Raw genomic sequence first — 19,540 nt, 5'->3', positions numbered from 1 at the left:
GTTTACAGACAGAATACTAGTGCAAGAGGAGAAGGTCTAAAATTACAGACATTACTTTAAACCTTGCCATGCCAGGGCATGGCTTGAACTGCGGCAACAGCAATAAACAATCACCGCACCCATTCCGCAGGTCCCTTTCAATCACTCACACCGCCAACCAAGAGATTCAACCAAACCCCTGGCTCTTAATTAAACGAGTGCAGACCCACCTCAGGGGAAACGTAAGACACGAAGGAAGGCTTCGCTGTTTTTCCACCTCCCGACCCTAAACTCAACATTTCGTGATTTTTCCGGGTTACTTTGTTGCTGATTCCTTAGGTAGTGCGGCCACTAATTAAACTTGCGCCCGTCTCAAACCCGCCTTCCGCACGCCTCTGATTGGCTCTACGAGGTCAAATATAGGTTTCCGATTTCGAAACGTCGCTTCTTCCAGGCGCCGGTTTATTGGTTAATAAATGTGCCAATCAACGTGAGCGCTTTCCCCCACCAGCCATCCCACTCCATTCTTATTCGCCCGCCGCTGGCTCAGTGCGCTCCTTTTAAGGGCTTAGAAAACAGTGGCCTCTCCGTTTATTGGTCAGTTGTGGTATCCATCATTGGTGTCTTGGCCAATAATATTTGCTCTAAGTCTGTCGTTTACTCTGAAGGTTGACTAGGTGTAATCTTTCAGTCCGCTGCCAAGGCTGGTTACTTAATTCATTCTTGGGGTAGAGCTTGCTTTGCTTACACTGGTATGTGCCAATCATCCCAGGCAACTCTCCAGAATTTAATGCAGTTACAAAACGAGGCTCGCTGCAGTCAAGATACACTGATGGTGGAGGAAGTATGTGTTGCAGCAACTCATATTCCTGCCGGGCATGAACATTGGAATAACACACATCAGAGTTGCTGGTGAATGCAGCAGGCCAGGCAGCATCTCTAGGAACAGGTACAGTCGACTTCTCGGGCCGAGACCCTTCGTCAGGACATTGAACATTGAGATGTACGTTTTCAGGTAACTCACGCTTCTCTCGTTCCTTCCTCTCCTCTGATCTTCCTTCCCCACGTTGTTTTGTCCAGTACCCACACGCAACTCCTTCTGGCTCTCCTGTCCCTTCCCCGACTGGTTCCATCTACCCGTCATCCCTCGCTATCCAACCCATAGGATGATGATGGTTCCTTTCAGTCAGTTAGTGGGGTTTGATATAGGATACCCCACTCCTCAGAAAGGAACAGCGGGTGCGTGAATGGATTTAGGTGAGTAGGGTGTTGCACAGGTCCAGACCCACCCTCTCGACATCCCCTCCCGGATCCAGCGGCACGGTGGGGTCCAAGACGACTGGGGGAAGCTCTGTTGCAGTGAATGGCCAGACCAAGCTTCGATACAAGGGATGCCCTTTCCACGCTTCACGGCACGTGTTTGCTAGATGGCCATTGACCCTAGGAGAGGGTTCATTCTCCCTTTGACAGGTCTTGTTTTCCGGCCTGCAGGGCCACCCTCCTCACCAGGCAAGCCTGGTGGGGGAGCCGGTTTAGTTGCCGACCACCCGACCACGCAACAGGTAGTACTGGGTTACATGGTACCAGTAGCACTCAGACGAGTGACCTGACACGGACATACTTTATTGATCCCGGGGGAAATTGGTTTTCGTTACATAGTAAAATAGTCCACAATCAGCACGGTTTCTTCAAGGGAAAATCTTGCCTGACAAATCTGTTGGAATTCTTGGATGCAATAACAAGCAGGATAGACAAAGGAGAATCGGTTGATGTGTACTTGAATTCTCAGAAGACCTTTGACAAGGTGCCACACGAATCTGTTTAACAAGTTACAAGCCCATGGTATTACAGGAAAGATTCCTGGAAAAAGCAGTGACTGATTGGCAGGAGGCAAAGAGTGAGGAGAAAGAGAGCTTTTCTGGTTGGCTGTTGGTAACTAGTGGTGTTCCACAAGGGTCTGTATTTGGATCGCTTCTTTCTACGTTATATGTCGATGACTTGGATGAAGGTATTGATGGCTTTGTGGCCACGTTTGTAGACAATATGAAGATAGGTAGAGGGGCAGTTAGTTTTAGAGGCTGCAGAAAGACAGACAGATTAGGAGATTGGGCAAAGAAGTGGCAGATGGAATACAGTGTTGGGAAGTGTATGGTAATGTACTTTGGTGTAAGAAATGAAAGTGTAGACTGTTTTCTAAGTGTTCTAAATGGAGAGAAAATAGAAAATCCTGAGGGGCAAAGGGACTTGGGAGTTCTCGTGCAGGATTGCCTAAAGGTTAATTTGCAGGTTGAATCGGTGGTGAGGAAGGCAAATGTAATGTTAGTACTCATTTTGAGAGGACTGGAATATAAAACCAAGGATGTAATGTTGAGGCTTTATAAGGCACTGGTGAAGCCTCACATGGAGTATTGTGAGGAGTTTTGGGCCTCGTATCTAGGAAAGAATGTACTGACACTTGAGAGGGTTCAAATGAGGTTCATGAAAATAATTCCAGGATTGGAAGGTGTATCATATGAGGAATATTTGCTGTTTCTGGGCCTGTACTCCCTTGAATTAAGAAGAATGAAGGGGGAGCCTCATCAAGTGGTGCATGGCCTTGATAGAGTGGATGTGGAGAGGACGTTTCCCATGGTGGAGGAAGCTGGGACCAGAGGGCACAACCTCAGAACAGAGAGATGTCCATTTAATTGGAGCTGAGGTAGAATTTCTTTAACCAGAGAGTGGTTATTGTGTGGAATTCATTGCCACAAGTGACTGTGAAGGCCAACTCATTGGGTATTTTTAAGATGGGGGTTGCAGATTCTTGATTTTTCAGGCCATGAAAGGATATGGGGAGAGGGCCGGAGATTGGGGCTAAGACGGAAATGGATCAGCCATGATGAAATGGCAGAGCATACTCAATGGGTCAAATGGCCTAATTCTGCTTATGGTCTTATAATCACCTTCCCATTATCTCTACATCCCCAGATGGCTCCATCTGCCCTCTATTCCCATCCCCCATCTGTCTCTACCTGTCACTTCCCCCCAGCTGTCTATGGATTCCACCCCCTCCTTCAGCTTCACCTGGCTCCATCTTCCCATCATCTCCCTCGTCACCTAGTTCACCTACTGTCTGGCAGCCCCTTCCTCGTCCTTCCCTCTCTACACTCCTGATGAAATGTCTCTTTGCCTCCATAGATGCTGCTTGATCTGCTGAGTTCCCCCAGCAGTTTGTTTTTATGGTCACTTGTTTTGTGTTTTTCTTTGCTCAGATTCCATCTGGAGCATCTACAGACTCTCTTGCTTGTCCAAGTATGTGCGAGGGGCAAATGCAAGCAGACTTTCGCCACTGAGCTTGGGTGATGTTGTGTTCTTTATTCGTACCGTGGGTTACTCATAAAGACACATATTCTGGAAGAACATAACTATTACTTAACAGCAAAGAGCAACCATGTCTAACATACAAGCTTCTTGATCATTCTGTCAGTTCTGCGCGTGCTCCGAACTCTGTCACATGACACATGATATCACCACATCTTCCTCCTTTCCTTAAAAAGAAAAACCAATTAGCAACATTAAAACAAATGCATAATTTAACATGTCTCTATCAGTCTCTCTGGGGGTTTACGAACACAATTAGACCTTCTAAGTGGTTCATACAGTTCTTGTGTTTCATTGTGATCTTCATGTTTTGTCTGGTCTGCATCTGTTAACTGAAACTCTGAAGTTGGCTCTTTCTGGAGGTCTTTGCGAAGAAATCGCAGTTCATTCATTAACTGTGTAATCCCTTTTTTATGCTGAGACTTCATCAATTCAATAAAACTTCACAATATCTTCACTTGTGCTTTCACTTCTTCAATTGAATCCTGATTCTTGTCACTCTTTGGCTTCAGATCCGTATTGTACTGTACCAACAAGTTTGGTTTTGGTGGCAGTGCTTTGTCAGATGCTGGTAACAAAGGGAGGGGTCTGGGATTTTTCTTCATGACTTGGACAATAGACAATAGGTGCAGGAGTAGGCCATTCGGCCCTTCAAGCCAGCACTGCCATTCATTGTGATCATGGCTGATCGTCCACAATCAGTACCCCATTCCTGCCTTCTCCCCATGTCCCTTGACTCCGCTATCATTAAGAGCTCTATCTAACTCTTTCTTGAAAGCATCCAGAGAATTGACCTCCACTGCTTTCTGAGGCAGAGCATTCCACAGATCCACAACTTCTTTTACTTTTGCCACATTGGAATCAAATTCTGTTCTCTTTTGCTTTTTCATCAAGTCACTGTATTTTGACGTGTCACTGTCCAGGACCAAATTTCTTTTCACCAACTTCAGTCTCTCACAGGCAGATAAACCCAATATTGACTGTACATTTTTTGGTGCTACCACAAATTAAAGTATGTGCTCAATATTTTTGTGTGATACTTTTGCCACACATGTTCCTTTAACTGGAATGTCTGCACCTGAATATCCAGTCACTTTCATATTTGTCTGATGTAACTTTGGTCTTGGCTTTAATGCATTAAATTCAGATTCTGCAAGAACGTTTACTTGAGCTCCGGTATCCAATTTAAACAGAATAATGTTTTTGTTCACTTGCAATGACATAGTCCAGTCATTCTTACTTCGTTTGTTTTCACAAAGCACATCTATATAAAACTCCTCGCGTTCATTTTCAAGCACTGCATTTATGTGTTTTATTTCCTTTCTACTTCTGCAACAGCGTGAAAAATGATTACTCTTACCACAGTTGTTGCACATTTTCCGATACACTGGACACTTTTTAGGTTGGTGCTCCCGCCCACAGCGATCACAAAGTTTTTTTCTTTCAAACGACGTCTTGCTTTCTGTTGGTTTCGTAGTCGCTTCATTATTTTTTCTAACTTGTTCACGGTTATTCACAGCATGTACAATGCAGTACTCAATAAAACACTCTTTAGCCTGCGACTTTACGGTTTCCGAAGCTTTGCAGAGAATCAAAGCTTTTTCCAAATTTACGTCTGGTTCTCTTAAGAGTCTTTCTCTCAGAGCATTATCCAGAATGCCGCACACAATTCTGTCCTTAACGAGAGAGTCCGTCAGCTCTGCAAACTCGCAAGTTTTACTGTGGTTTCTCAATTCCATAACAAATTGATCAATCGTTTGACCAGTTTTCTGCTTGCATGTAAAGAATTTGTACCGTTCATACGTCACATTGTGCTTTGGTATACAAAAGGCTTCAAACTTGTCGATTATCCCTTTTAGATTCAAATTATCTCCATTCTCAAAAGTAAAATGGTTATATACCTCAATTGCGTCGTCCCCAATCACTTGGAGTAGAATTGCAGCTTCGTTTTCTCTGTTTTTATTTTCTGCTCCGATAGCAGATAAATAAAATTCAAGACGTTGTTTAAATCTTTTCCAGTTTTCAGCTACATTTCCAGTCAGCTGAAGTGTTGATGGGGGTTGCAAAACTTCCATTCTTAAAGCTGTTAGCAAACAACAAAAAAGTTTGTGCTCTTTTTTTTCTCAATTATCTTCGCTTCTCCCATATTAGCGAAGCGAATTATTCTTCCAGACCGACTTCTGACACTATGTTGTGTTCTTTATGTGTACCGTGGGTTACTCATAAAGACACATATTCTGGAAGAACATAACTAGAGCTTTTCTTTAACAGCAAACAGCAACCACGTCTAACATGCAAGCTTCTCGATCATTCTGTCTGTTCTGCGCATGTTCTGTCACGTGACACATGAAATCACCACAGGTGAGACTAGAACTAGGGGTTTGGAATGAAAGCCAAAATATTTAAAGAGGGCCTGAGGGGGAACTTATTCACTCAGAGGGTGGTGAAAGTGATGAACAAGCTGTCAGTCAAAGTGGTGGATATTGGTTTGATTGCATCATTTAAGAAAAGTTTGGATAGGTACATGCATGGGAGGGATATGGATGGGTCCAAAGTGCATGTCAATAGGACCAGGCAGCATTAACAGTTTAGCACAGACTAGATGGGCCCAAGGGTCTGTTTTTGTGCTGTAGTGTTCTATGACTCTGTACTTTTATGGTTGTTAATTTGATAGTGCCACTTCTAAAAAGGTTGGCTAAGTCCTGAAGGACAAAATCAGAATAAAATAAGAGATTCTGCAGATGCTAGATATCATGAGCAACGCACACAAAATGCTGAGGGAAGTCAGCAAGTCAGGCATCATCTGTGGAGAGGAATAAACAGTCAAGACCCTTCGTCGGGACTGGAAAAGAAGGGAGCAGAAGCCAGACTTGCTGAGTTCCTCCAGCCAAACAGAGTTAGCGATGAGTGAACTAAGATTTGAATGAAATTTCACCATCCTGCTTCTCCATCACAGTGAAATGAAGACTGTATACACATTCCTTGTGAAGACATGGATCCATTCCTACATCTTCATGTTATTCTTGACACCATCATTTGTCAAATGGGATAAATGTAAAATGCACCTGAACAATCAAAACTGCATCCATGTTGGGACTCAAACAGCAGTCAAATCGGCAATGTCTCAGCCCAGAACATCCCTCCTTCTCTTAATATAATCAAGTGAGGGGCTCTAGAAGGATTTGGCAAGGTGTACATTAAAGGGAAGAGCAAAATAACAACACAACACAGGAATACACATATGCCAGAATCCGAATCAGGTTTGTTATTACTGTTAAATGTTAAAAGTTCAAAGTACATTTTTATTGTCAAAGTATGTATACATTATGTAACCTTGACAGGCAGCCACAAGACAAGAATCACAAGAAAACCCATTAAAAAAAGTCCAACAAACATCCAATGTGCAGAGAGAGAAAAAAAACCACAAAATTGTGCAAACAATAAAAGCAAGCAACAGCATTCAGAACAAATGTGAGTCTGCAGACAAGAGGCCTGGACTAGCCGGAGTAGGCCCACACAGACATCCCACCCTGCAAAAACTCATTTCAGCGAGGTAGCACCATCAATTTGCGGGAGATTCCCGGAATTTGCGGGAGATTCCCGGAACTTCCGGGAGAGGTGGGTTGTCTGCAATAGAGTAGCTCCTTAGCAGCTAGCCAGCTGCTTTAAATAACGTTAGCTATGCTAATGAATGAATGACACCTGTTAAACTCACCTCAACATGTCTTTTACAGTCTTAACCCACCATGGTCAATAGAAAAGTCACTGTTGCAAACAGTGCAGTGAGCAACACTGTCGTTATTTTTGACCCCTCTTAGGCAGGAGTACACTTTAGTGTAGTCTGGGGTGACGTATGTTTTATATTTTCGTTTTCTAGAACACTCTGCCATGGCGCGTGCGCTCTCACTCTCACTCTCTCTCTCTCTCTCTCTCTCTCTGTCTAACGCTCTCTCTCTTTCTCTCGCGCTCTCTCTCTCTTGCTCTCGCTCGCTCGCTCTCAAAAAAATTGATTTCTGGGACATTGTATATAATTTGCAGGCATCAGAGAGCCACTATTAATATGCAGGAGACTCCCGGAGCTTCCGGGAGAGGTGGGATATCTGCCCACAGCATTCAGAACAAAAGTGAGTCTACAGACATGAAGCCTGGAGTAGCCAGAGTAGGCCCACAGCCTCAGCCTCAGTGCAGTGAAGAGCAGAGTAAGTGTCATGCAGCAGCGAGCAGAGCCAGCCCAACACCCTGCCTTTTCAATCCAGCATTTAAATCATCCAAACATCGGGTTGTTTCTCGCTCTAAGACCTGCGCCCTGTTCACATCGATACACTCTGGGCCTGTACCCCACTGGCACGTTCTGCCCTGTACCCATACTTTCCAAATTGGCCTGGCACTTAGATCAATCAGACCTCGCTCTCGGTTTAGGTGATGGGCTGCAAAACTTCTGCGCTCCAAATTTTCTCCGCTTCACAGGCCCTGACTCCATCTCAACCTCTCTCTGACCACTTCTCCTGGAATATGCCTTGACCTTGCTCTGACTTAGCATTGCACCTGCGCCCTTCGACCTTTGAGTCAGCCTCGCCTTCGCTTGCCCCTTCATTGTTTGTGGTGATCGTTTACCGTAATTTTTTTTACAGAAGTGTTATTAATAAAGTATTTAGTTGTATTTCTTGCTTTCAGAACTGCCAGTAAGTTGTCGCTCATCTTCAGTAGCATCATCTTAAACCTGGAGGAAATAGTTCATTTGCAGTACAGCACAACATTAGGTTTATTAGGTACACTTGTACATCTCCTCATTAATGCAAATATTTAATCAGCCAATCACATGGCAGCTGTTGATAGTTGGTGTCAGATGAGTGGTTTAAGTATCTCAGAAGATGTTGATCACTTGGGATTTTCACACACAACAGTCTCCAGAATTTACAGAGAATGGTGCAAAAAACAGCAAACATCCAGCGAGCAGCAGTTCTGTGGGCAAAGATGCCTTGTTAACGAGAGAGGTCAGAAGAGAATGGCCAGACTTGTTCAAGCTGACAGGAAGGTGACAGTAACTCAGGTAACCATGCATCACGATAGTGGTGTGTAGAAGATCATTCCTGAATGCACAACACATTGAACTTGGATGTGGATGGGCTGAGCAGCAGAAGACTACAAACATTCACTCAATGGCCACATTATAGATACAGGAGGTTTATATATAAAATTTTAAATTATTACTGCAAAAAATTGTGTGGTAGTGTTCGTGGGTTGGCTTATTATCCATTTGGAAATCTGATGGCAGAGGGGAAGAAGCTATGGGACCAGTAACCAATCTGTCAGTAATACTAAAGACCTGCACTGCAGAGCTAGCGGTACCTCTCGTCCAACTATTTCAGTTCAGAAGCAACACTGGAAATTATCCTGCAATCTGGAAAGTTACCCAGGTACGTTCTCTTCACAAAGAGATAGGCCAACCATTCTGGAGAACTACCACCGAAGAAGTCTTTTTGTTATCATCAGCAGAGGGATGGAAGGTAGTCTCAAGCATAAAGGATAGCATCAAGCAGCACTTGCTAACTGATTGTCTGACCATCAGTACCAAGTTTGGAATACACTAGATCCACTCAGTTCTTGGCACCTTCTCAGTCTTTGTCCAAGTATTGGTAAGGGAATTGCTTCCCGCCGCTGTCCGTAAAGAGTTTGTCTATTCCTTGTAACCATGTGGGTTTCCTCTGGGTGGTCCAGTTTCCTCCCACATTCCAAAGGCATACAGGTTTGTAAGTTGTGGGCATGTTATGTTGGAGCTGGAAGCATGGTGACATTTGCAGGCTGCCCCAGCACACCCTCGCAGTGTATTGGTCGTTGATGTAAACAACACATTTCACTGATGTTTTGATGTACATGCAACAAATAAAGTTCATCTTTAAACTCTCTTTTCTAGACGTGACTGTCTTTGATGTCAAGACAACTTTTGATGGAGAGTTACAATGATGATGCAACAAACATGCAACTGGAATAGTAATCCAGACATCAACTCAAGTACAAATCCCACTGTGAAATCTGATAATACCATTGAAAATAGCTATGGGTAAGGTCTTCAAAGCTACAGGATTGTTTAAAAATCGAGATGGTTAACTAACAACACAAACAAAATGCTGGAGGTATTCAAGTCAAGCAACATTTATGGAGGGGAATAATCTGTCAACATTTCAAAATTTGCCACTGTTCTCTCGTCTAATGAAATGTGACTCTAAACAAGAAGTTCTCCATCTTTTTTATGCCATTACCATTAACCAAGGGTCTGTGGACCCCAGATTGGGAACCCCTGCTCTAGACCTGTCAGTTAACTCTGAATTGGCATTGCAAGCCACTTGGTTCTAGAGCAATAAGTGCTGTCTTTTCCAGCGACATCCAGATTCCATGAAATGGATGGGAAAAACTCATCAATGGGGATAGAAGGGAAACACTGGTTGATGTAATACTTCACACAAAGAAAGGTGGTTGTGGTGGTTGGAGGTTCACTGCCCTGAGGTTCTCCATTTTGAGGAGAAGCTCAGGGCAGTGACTTGAGTCTAAACATCATCAACAATCTTCATTCCATCACGATATCATAAAAATCCGTATCTATGTTATCGATAATTGCGTAACATTCAATTCCTTTGCTGCTTGGGACATGGAAAGATCTCAATCACTTTACAGCATGGGCTGATTTGAAGGTTTTTTCCCCCACAAATGTTCCTTTTGGTGAACGGCTCATCTCCTGATATCCCAAAATCAAGGTACGTGTCAGGAATCAGAACCAGCTTTATTATCACTGTCACATGTCATGAAATTTGTTGTTTTGCAGCAGTGGTACAGTGCAATACTTTTAAAATGTTACTATGTTACAATAAGAAATGTAAAAAATAAATAGTTAATGGACTTTTCAGAAGGCGGGGTGGGAAGAAGTTCCTAAAATGTTGAGTGCATGTCTTCAAGCTCCTCTCTGAGCTGGTGAGAGTCCCTCATGATGGATGTGATCATGGCTGATCATCCACAATCAGTAACCTTTTCTTGCCTTCTCCCCATATCCCTTGTCTCCACTATCTTTAGGAGCTCTATCTAACTCTTTCTTGAAAGCATCCAGAGAATTGGCCTCCACTGCCTTCTGAGGCAGAACATTCCACAGATCCACAACCCTCTGTGTGAAAAAGTTTTTCTTCAACTCCGTTCTAAATGGTCTACCCCTTATTCTTAAACTGTGGCCTCTGGTTCTGGACTTCCCCAACATCGGGAACATGTTTCCTGCCTCCAGCGTGTCCAATCCCTTAATAATCTTATATGTTTCAATCAGATCCCCTCTCATCCTTCTAAATTCCAGTGTATACAAGCCCAATCGCTTCAATCTTTCAACATATGACAGTCCCGCCATCCCGGGAATTAACCTCGTGAACTCCCTCAATAGCAAGTATGTCCTTCCTCAAATTTGGAGACCAAAACTGCACACAATACTCCAGGTGTGGTCTCACCAGGGCCCTGTACAACTGCAGAAGGACCTCTTTGCTCCTATACTCAACTCCCCTTGTTATGAAGGCCAACATGCCATTAGCTTTCTTCACTGCCTGCTGTACCTGCATGCTTACTTTCAGTGACTGATGAACAAGGACATCTAGATCTTGTTGTACTTCCCCTTTTCCTAACTTGACACCATTCAGATGAAATGAAATGAAATATCTTTATTGTCATTGCACAGTACAATTTGTCATGCACCAATAGAGTGAAAATGAGTTTGCAACTCCCATACTCAATGCAATAAAACAACAAATAAAATAAATAAAATCGGTAACCAGCCAGTACAACCAGCAACCATAAACCCAGTATTAAAGTGGCAATATAACAAATTTATGGATGATGCTTGATCGATTGGTTCAGAGCAATTATAGCTCTGGGGAAAGAACTATTTTTCAATCTGGAAGTGCAAGCATAGAAAATCTTGTAAATTCTGCCAGATGGAAGAAGTTCAAACAGATGATTGCATGGGTGTGTATTGTCCTTATAGATGCTTGTAGCTTTCCTTAGGCAGTGAGAGCTGTAGGTGTCCTCTAGGGTTGGGAGCTGTGTCCCAATGATCTTCTGTGCGCTAGAGACGACCTGCTGATATGCTTTCCTATTGATAGAGTGAAGGGATAGGTAAATAGGGGTATAGACTAGAAACACTGATTAACTTATGATCAATCACCTTGTGTGCGCCTGTTTTGGACAGTCGAAAAGAAGCTTTACCCGGCAACCGGTGACGTACTAGTCATTGTTCTCTAAAGATAGGCAAAGCTTCAAATAAGGAACTATCTGATCTTGCAGAAGTATCTCAAGGTATAGCTAAATATGGGAAGAATAGTGCAAGGGCTAGAATGTTCTGGAGAAAAGGGGAAGGTGTCCGAATGGGGAAATGATGAGCTAGATTTGGCTTAAAATAATTATAACTAACTAACCAATGATTCTTTTACATCTAATTGTATCTTAGCATGTGATTGAAATGATTCTAATATTATCTAAACTTGTAATCGTAAGATTTCCTGCTACCTGATCAATGTTATAAATTGTGGAGAACTGTGTAATTCAGGGGCAGTGTCTGGACTGGCTTTTTTGGGAGATCAGTCTGTAACTCCCCCCATAGCATGCTATGAGTAAAGAATAAAGGTTTGAAAAAGAATTACGCGTGTTAGTGTTTTTGTGGTACTTTTGTCTTTGCATTGGTCAGTCCATTATGACACTATCAGCTGCTGTACAACTGAGATACCACACAGGGATGCAGTATGTTAAGATGCTCTCTATGATGCAGCAGTAAAAGGTCACCAGCATCTGTTCAGGTAGACTAGCTTTCTTCAGCGTCCTGAGGAAAAACAAGCATTGCTGTGCTTTCTTAACTATCGCAGTGATGTTAGTGGACCATGTAAGGTCTTCTGAGAGATGTATTCCCAGAAACCTGAAACTGGACACTCTCTCCACTATATCTCCATTAATGTAGACTGGAGCGTACTTGTCATCCTGTGACGTTCCAAAATTGATAGTAATCTGCCTTCCTGTTCTTGCCACCAAAGTGGATAACCTCACATTTATCCACATTAAACTGCATCTGCCATGCATCTGCCCACTCACCCAACCTGTCCAAGTCACCCTGCATTCTCATAACATCCTCCTCACATTTCACATTGCCACCCAGCTTTGTGTCATCTGCAAATTTGCTAATGTTACTTTTAATCCCTTCATCTAAATCATTAATGTATATTGTAAATAGCTGCAGTCTCAGCACCAAGCCTTGCGGTACCCCACTAGTCACTGCCTGCCATTCTGAAAAGGACCCATTAATCTCTACTCTTTGTTTCCTGTCTGCCAACCAATTTTCTATCCATGTCCGTACCCTACCCCAATACCATGTGCTCCAATTTCGCCACTAGTCTCCTGTCTGGGACCTTATCAAAGGCTTTCTGAAAGTCCAGGTACACTACATCCACTGGCTCTCCCTTGTCCATTTTCATAGTTACATTCTCAAAAGATTCCAGAAGATTAGTCAAGTATGATTTCCCATTGGTAAATCCATGCTGACTCAGACCGATCCTGTTACTGCTATCCAAATGTGCCGCTATTTCATCTTTTATAATTGACTCCAGCATCTGCCCCACCACTGATGTCAGGCTAACAGGTATATAATTGCCTGTTTTCTCTCTCCCTCCTTTCTTAAAAAGTGGGATAACATTAGCTACCCTCCCATCCACATGAACTGATCCTGAATCTATAGAAAATTGGTAAATAATTACCAGTGCGTCCGTGATTTCTAGAACCACCTCCTTAAGTACCCTGGGATGCAGACCATCAGGCCCTGGGGTTTTATCAGCCTTCAGTCCCACCAGTTTACCCAACACCATTTTCTGTCTAATGTGAATCTTCTTCAGTTCCTCTGTTACCCTACGTCCTCTGGCCACTATTACATCTGGGAGATTGTCTGTGTCTTCCTTAGCGAAGACAGATCCAAAGTACCTGTTCAACTCATCTGCCATTTCCTTGTTCCCCATAATAAATTCACCTGTTCTGTCTTCAAGATAGACATTTTAATGTCCATTTCTTCTTGATATTTACTAAGGAGAATATTATGGATGCCAAATAAATGAGTTTAATAAGCAGTGAGGTCTAAGTTCATTTGCATATTATGAAGAAAGTGGTATTTGTAGTCTTAAAGTGCAATACGGTGGGAAAATCTACAGGGCCAGGCCAAGTGTAACCTTGGACCATCTGGGAAGGCAAGGAGTCTTGTGGAGTCTTTTGTCGAGATAATTGTTTTACTGTTAGCCACTGGCGACGTTCCAGAAGACTAGAGGATAGTTAACCTTGTTCCATTGTTCAAGAATGCTTGATGTAGAGAGGATGTTTCCTACAGTGGGAGAGTTTAGGACCAGGTAATTTCCTTACCCAGAGGGTGTTGAATCTGTGGAATTTGTTGCCTCAAATGGCTGTGGGTATATTTAAAATGGAGATAGATAGGTTCTTGATTAGTAAGTGTATCAAAGGTTACAGGGAGAAGGCAGGAAAATAGGGCGGAGGGGGATAATAAATCAGCCATGATGGAATGGTGGAGTAGTCTTAATGGGCTGAATGGCCTAATTCTGTTACTATATCTTTTGGTTTAAAGAGGATAGCAAGGATAGGCCAAGGAATTGCAGGGCAGTTGTTAGGATGTTACTGTAAGGAATTCTGAGGGACATAATTCACCAGCACTTGGAGAGTCGAGGCCTGATCAGAAATCTTCAGCATGGTTTAATGCATGAGCGTTCATGTCTGATGAGTCTTTTGGAGATTTTCAAAGAGGTAACTAAGGGGATAAATTAAAGTAGTGTGTTGGATGTTGTCTATGTGGACCTTAATAAGGCCTTTGATGAGGTCCGACATGGCAAGCTGATCTGGAGATTCACATGGGATTCAGGGGAATTAAAAATGGTTTGTCAATAGGAAGCCGAGAATGATGGTTGATGGTCAATTCTCGGACTGAAAGCCTGTGACTAGTGGAATGCCCTCTGCTACTCCCTTTCTATGTAAGTAATTTGGATATGGCATGATTAGAAAATTTGCGTGAGTTTGCTGAAGAAAATAAGTGAAGGGGTCTTGTCGATAGTGAAGCTGGTAACAATGAATTGCAAAGATACTTGATCAGTTAGGGAAATGGGCTGAAGAATAGCAAATTAATTTCAACTTAGATAAGTGTGAGGTCAGGCCAGATTGGGACATATACGGTGAATGGCAGAGCACTGACACGTATTGTGGGACAGAGGGACCTGGGACTTGGGACACACCGACTATTGGACATTCTGTAATATAGTTCCACTAAGGTGGCCAACTCCTTCTTATTTCTAAGTTCAATCTAAATGGCCTTGTTAGATGATCGCTCAGGTGCACAGTTCACTGAAAGCAGTCACCCAAGCAGACAGGGTAATGAAAAGGGGTTTAGCATTCTGGCCTTCAGCAGTCGAGGCATCAAGTTTAGGAATAGGGCATGAGGTTGCAGTCTTATAAGTCAACGGTGAGGCTGCATTTGGAGTATTGTATACAGTTTTAGTCACTATGTTATCAGAAAGATATTGTCAAGCTGAGTATGTGCAGAAGAGATCTTCAATGATGCTGCCTGGACTAGAGGGTCTGAATTATAGGAAGAGGTTGGCCACACTAGACCTTCATTCTCTGGAGTGCAGGAGAATGAGGGGTGATCTCATGGAGCTTTGAAGTCTTTTGTAGGTGGATGGTCATAGTCTTTTCTCCAGAGATGGGGAGTCAAAGACTAGAGGGCACAGACACAAGACAAGAGGAGATAAGTTTAAAAGAAATCTGAGAGGTAACTTCTTTACACAGAGGGTAGTGAATGCCTGAAATGAGCTGCCGAAGACATTGTTCGAGGCAAGTGCTACCGCAACAGTTAAGAGGCACTTGGATAGGTAAATGGAGGGGAAGGGCTTTGAGGGTTATGGACCGAAAATGGGTAACTTGGACTAGCAGTTGAGCTGAAGTGCTTGTTTCCATATTGTGATTTCTAGGACTCTATAACAACATAAAAGGTGAGGTATGCTGGCATTTTTAAAATGGGTATTTCCAGAGAGAAGTTGACCAGAATTTTCAGGGTATTTTGAAATTTAATAATGTGACTATTTAGCAATTGGTGCAAAATATCTTTATTAAATTAACATATTAAATGACATCAGGTTGGGTTTACTTATTAATCACATGTACATCGAAACATATAGTGAAATGCACCGTTTGTGTTAGCAACCTAAGGATATGCTGAAAGTATTGCCACACATTCTCACACCAACATAGCATGCCCACAATGTTCAGCAGAACACACAGCAAATATAGAGCAAGTAACAACAGCAAAACAAACCCCTTGCCCACCCTCATGCCCATCCACGTAAACAGACGAGCATCCAACCTCCGAACAGGTTGCCTCCAGGCCTCCAGTCTCCAGAATGTGGCCCAGACTGGTTAGGAGATACACTTAAGTATTGTAGCAAGAATGTAATTAACATGAAAAATGGAAAGTGAAGGAAAGTGTGTGGATATTTGACACATAGTTTTGATATAACTGGGCCATGTACTATATTGCTTTGCAATATGGATTGAAACCCTATACAAATTCATCCCTCATAAATCTTCACAGTAGACAGAAAGAGAGGCCACAAAGAAAATAACACACTGTCTAAAGATGTGGCATTTTCAAACAAATGGTATATGGAGGAATTTAAGGTGGGGAGTTATATGAGAGGCAGGGTTTGATGGTCGGCACAACATTGTGGGCCGAAGGGCCTGTACTATGCTGTACTATTCTATGTTCTATGTTCTAAATGTGTCATGTTGTTGTAAGCCGAAAACCTTACATTTATGTAGCTTCTTTGATATCTCAAATATTCTCAAACTACTTCACAATCAAAGAGATACTTCCCTGTATTTACTGCCGAGAAAGAGGAGGGAAAAAACATTCTTTAAACTTTGGTAATAAACATTAAAAATGCTTTTCCCAGGATACCTTATCATAAGAATGGATTTTCGAATATGCAGCATCTGATCACTGGAAAAACTAGAATTACTTAGCAGTTCATAATTTCATCTTTCTAGTAAATGATAAGCCTCACTTTCAATAAGAGTTTCTCTTATTGAAATTACATTTATGTCACCATATACAACCCTGAGATTCATTTTCTTGTGGGTATACTCAATGACTCCATAGAATGATAACCAAAAAAGAATCAATGAAAGATTGCACCAATTTGGGCGTTCAGCCAGTGTGCAAAAGACAACAAGCTGTGGAAATACAAAAAAATAAATAAATAAATAAGCAATAAGTATCGAGAACATGAGATGAAGAGTCCTTGAAAGTGAGCCCATTGGTTGTGGGAACATTTCAATGATGGGGCAAGTGAAGGTGAGTGAAGTTAGTGGTGTGCCACAGTGATCAGTGCTGATTCCGTCATTGTTTATCATCTAGATCATCGATCCGGTTGATAATGGTGGTAAACTGGATCAGAAAACTTGCGGCTGACATCAAGATTTTGGGTGTAGTGGACAGTGAGAAAGGCTATCAAAGCTCGCAGTGAGATCTGGACCAGCTGGAAAAATAGGCTGAAATGGGAAAATGGAATTTAAGGCAAACAAGTGCAGCTGTTGCATTTTGGGAGGATCAACTAGGCTATGTCTTACATGGTGAGCAGTAGGGCACTGTGGAGTGTGTTAAAGCAGAGGGATCTAGAAATACAGGGAGATAATGCCTTGAAAGTTGCACCGCAGGTAGACAGGGTCATGTAAAAAGCTTTTGTCATATTGGCCTTATTAAATCAATGTCTTCAGTACAGAGTAGGAATGTTATGTTGACATTGTATAAGATGTTGGTGAGGCCTAATCTGGAGTATTTTGTGCGTTTTAGTCAACTGTCCACAGGAAAGATGCAATTGAAAGAGCGCTGAGAAAATTTACAAAGATATTGCAGGGCCTTGAGGACCTGAGTTACAGGGAAATGTTAAATAGGTTAGGACTATATTCTCTAGAATGTAGAAAACTGAGGGGAGATTTGATAGAAGTATCCAAAATTTTGAGGGTATAGATAAAGGTTTTCCGCTGAGGTTGGGTGAGACTAGAATTAGAGGTCATGGGTTAAGGGTGAAAGGTGAAAGACAGTTCCCTCTAAGCTGCGTGGTGTGCAGCTGCACAGTGACTGAAATGTTCCTGTGCACATAGCCTTTGTGGTCACACAGCTGGAATTTTCTTTTATATAATGATAATTTTGAAACCAATGTTAATATAATTGTGGAATACCCTGTAATTAATTATATGTTAATGAATATAATCCATAACTTTTCTAAATAATAAATGTACCACAACCTTTACTTTGAAATGTTTTAGAGTTTCAATGTATTTACATTGTCAGTGTTTCAAGTTACAACACTGTTAGAAATTTTAACATTAAACACAGAATTGAAGTCAGTAGCTCATGTTAAGAAACTGCTGGCCCACTGAATGCCGATGCTGTCTTGTCAAAACATTTTATTTTTACCATTGTGCCTGTCACTGTTTTGATTAGCTGACATCATTTACTTATGTTGTGAGTTGTGGATTGTGTTTGTCTGGATGTGAAAAATTGTATGTTCTGATTTTTTTGGTAAGTAATCTTTCAAAAAAATCATAATTTTGTAAGATTTTTAAAATTTAAGAATTGTTAGAACAAGGTAAAAATTAATTTCTATAAAATTGCTTGCATGATTCTGATTATTTTACTAAAATTTTAAAGTTTTGACTAACTTTGTTAATTTTTTCAAATAATAATAATAATAATAATAATAATAATAATCTTTCGTATCCTAAGGATGTTGTAAAGAAAAGCAGAAGAGTTAAATGCTTTGAAGAACAAATATTGTACACATTTGAAGTAGAATGGCTTTTACAACATAGATACTGAACTACCATCTTTGCATCACGACAAATAAATAACAATTGGCGGTATTTTTACACATCAAGATATTGGTGATGTGTTATGAATTCAATCAAATGCAAATCCTAAACAGACTAGAAGTGGAATGTTTACATTATCTAATGAGGGTGTAGACATATTTTTTATCTGAATGCAAAATTAATCTGGACAATGGATTTGTAATAAAGTTAGATGAGGAAAAGTTTACGAAGCATGAAAGATTTTCTTTGTTGTACTGTACAGGCAGTCCCCGAGTTATGAACATCCAACTTACAAACAACTTGTACTTACGAATGGCCTGCCATAAAGCCGATTATATGAAAAATTCGTCAGCTCGAGGAAGGAGAACGCCGTCCATCATTTTAAGTTGGATCACATTGCCATTAACACAGTGTTGAGTGTGTAACTTTGTATTTGGCTTAAATTTTTCTTAGCAAGATTCACCCTGACCCCCCTTTTCCAGTCAGCATTGCCCCCACTTATCCCTTATTTAACCTGTCTCAGTCCGGGTGGACTTTAGGACCCGGGGGAAGCTCAGGACCTGCTGCCCGCAGCTGCTGCTGAATCCGCAGTGTTTCTGTTCCGTTGACGGAAAACGATCAGGATTGAAAATAAAGTGGAAATAATAAAATGATCAGAAAGAGGTGAAACACCATCGGTCATTGGAAAAGCATTAGTCTACAGTCGGTCAATGATTGGAACAATTTTAAAGGATAAAGTGAGAATAATGGAGCATGTGAAAGGCCCTGCCGCGATGAAAGCTACAATTATTACTAAGCAATGCAGTGGTTTAATTATTGAAATACATACGTTTAAGTATTTTCTCTGCATAGAATGGTAAAATATATACTATATACTAAGACAAACGTTTGACTAACTGACGCTAAATAAGACCAGATGTACCTGTTCCGACTTACGTACAAATCCGACTTAAAGACGGGCTCAGGAACGGATCTCGTTTGTAACCCGGGGACTGCCTGTATTTCATAACACCCTTCAATTAAATAAAATCCAAAGTACATGAAGTTTCTATGTTCATTCAAAATATTCGTAGTATGCATATTACAAAAAAAGTGCTGTGCAGTAATAAAACTGTGTACAAATTTCCTGCTCAGAGCAATTGTTGGGCCACACTGCTGTAAAAAAAAAAATTGGAGGGAATTTTGAAGGGGATCGTGAATGGACCACTTAGAGGGTGGTGAGAGTGTGGAACGAGCTACCAGCGCAAGTGGTGGATGCAGGTTCAAGTTC

The 19,540-nt window shown here is 41.7% G+C and overlaps 1 protein-coding gene and 1 long non-coding RNA gene across 3 annotated transcripts in view; one reads left to right on the top strand and one right to left on the bottom strand.

Moving 5' to 3' along the window:
* The window catches only part of mtmr12 (myotubularin related protein 12), a 99,150-nt gene extending 98,759 nt beyond the window's left edge, over positions 1 to 391 (bottom strand). The window contains exon 1 of one of the 2 annotated variants that reach the window (XM_063042798.1): positions 210 to 391. In XM_063042798.1, coding sequence (XP_062898868.1) covers positions 210 to 278 — 69 coding nt within the window. In that variant the 5' untranslated portion in view covers positions 279 to 391. The remainder of the gene's footprint in view (positions 1 to 209) is intronic. The other variant, XM_063042800.1, reaches the window with a different exon arrangement.
* A 279-nt stretch (positions 392 to 670) lies between these two features.
* Positions 671 to 19,267, top strand: LOC134343366 (uncharacterized). Its single transcript, XR_010017212.1, has 3 exons — positions 671 to 994; positions 9,254 to 9,400; positions 18,533 to 19,267. It is a non-coding gene; the product is annotated as an uncharacterized LOC134343366 (long non-coding RNA).
* Positions 19,268 to 19,540: the final 273 nt, after the last annotated feature.

This window comes from Mobula hypostoma, chromosome 3 (assembly GCF_963921235.1).
Source record: "Mobula hypostoma chromosome 3, sMobHyp1.1, whole genome shotgun sequence".
NCBI lineage: Eukaryota > Metazoa > Chordata > Chondrichthyes > Myliobatiformes > Myliobatidae > Mobula > Mobula hypostoma.
The sequence above is the reverse complement of the archived record's forward strand: the minus strand, read 5'-3'. Positions and strand labels throughout refer to the sequence as shown.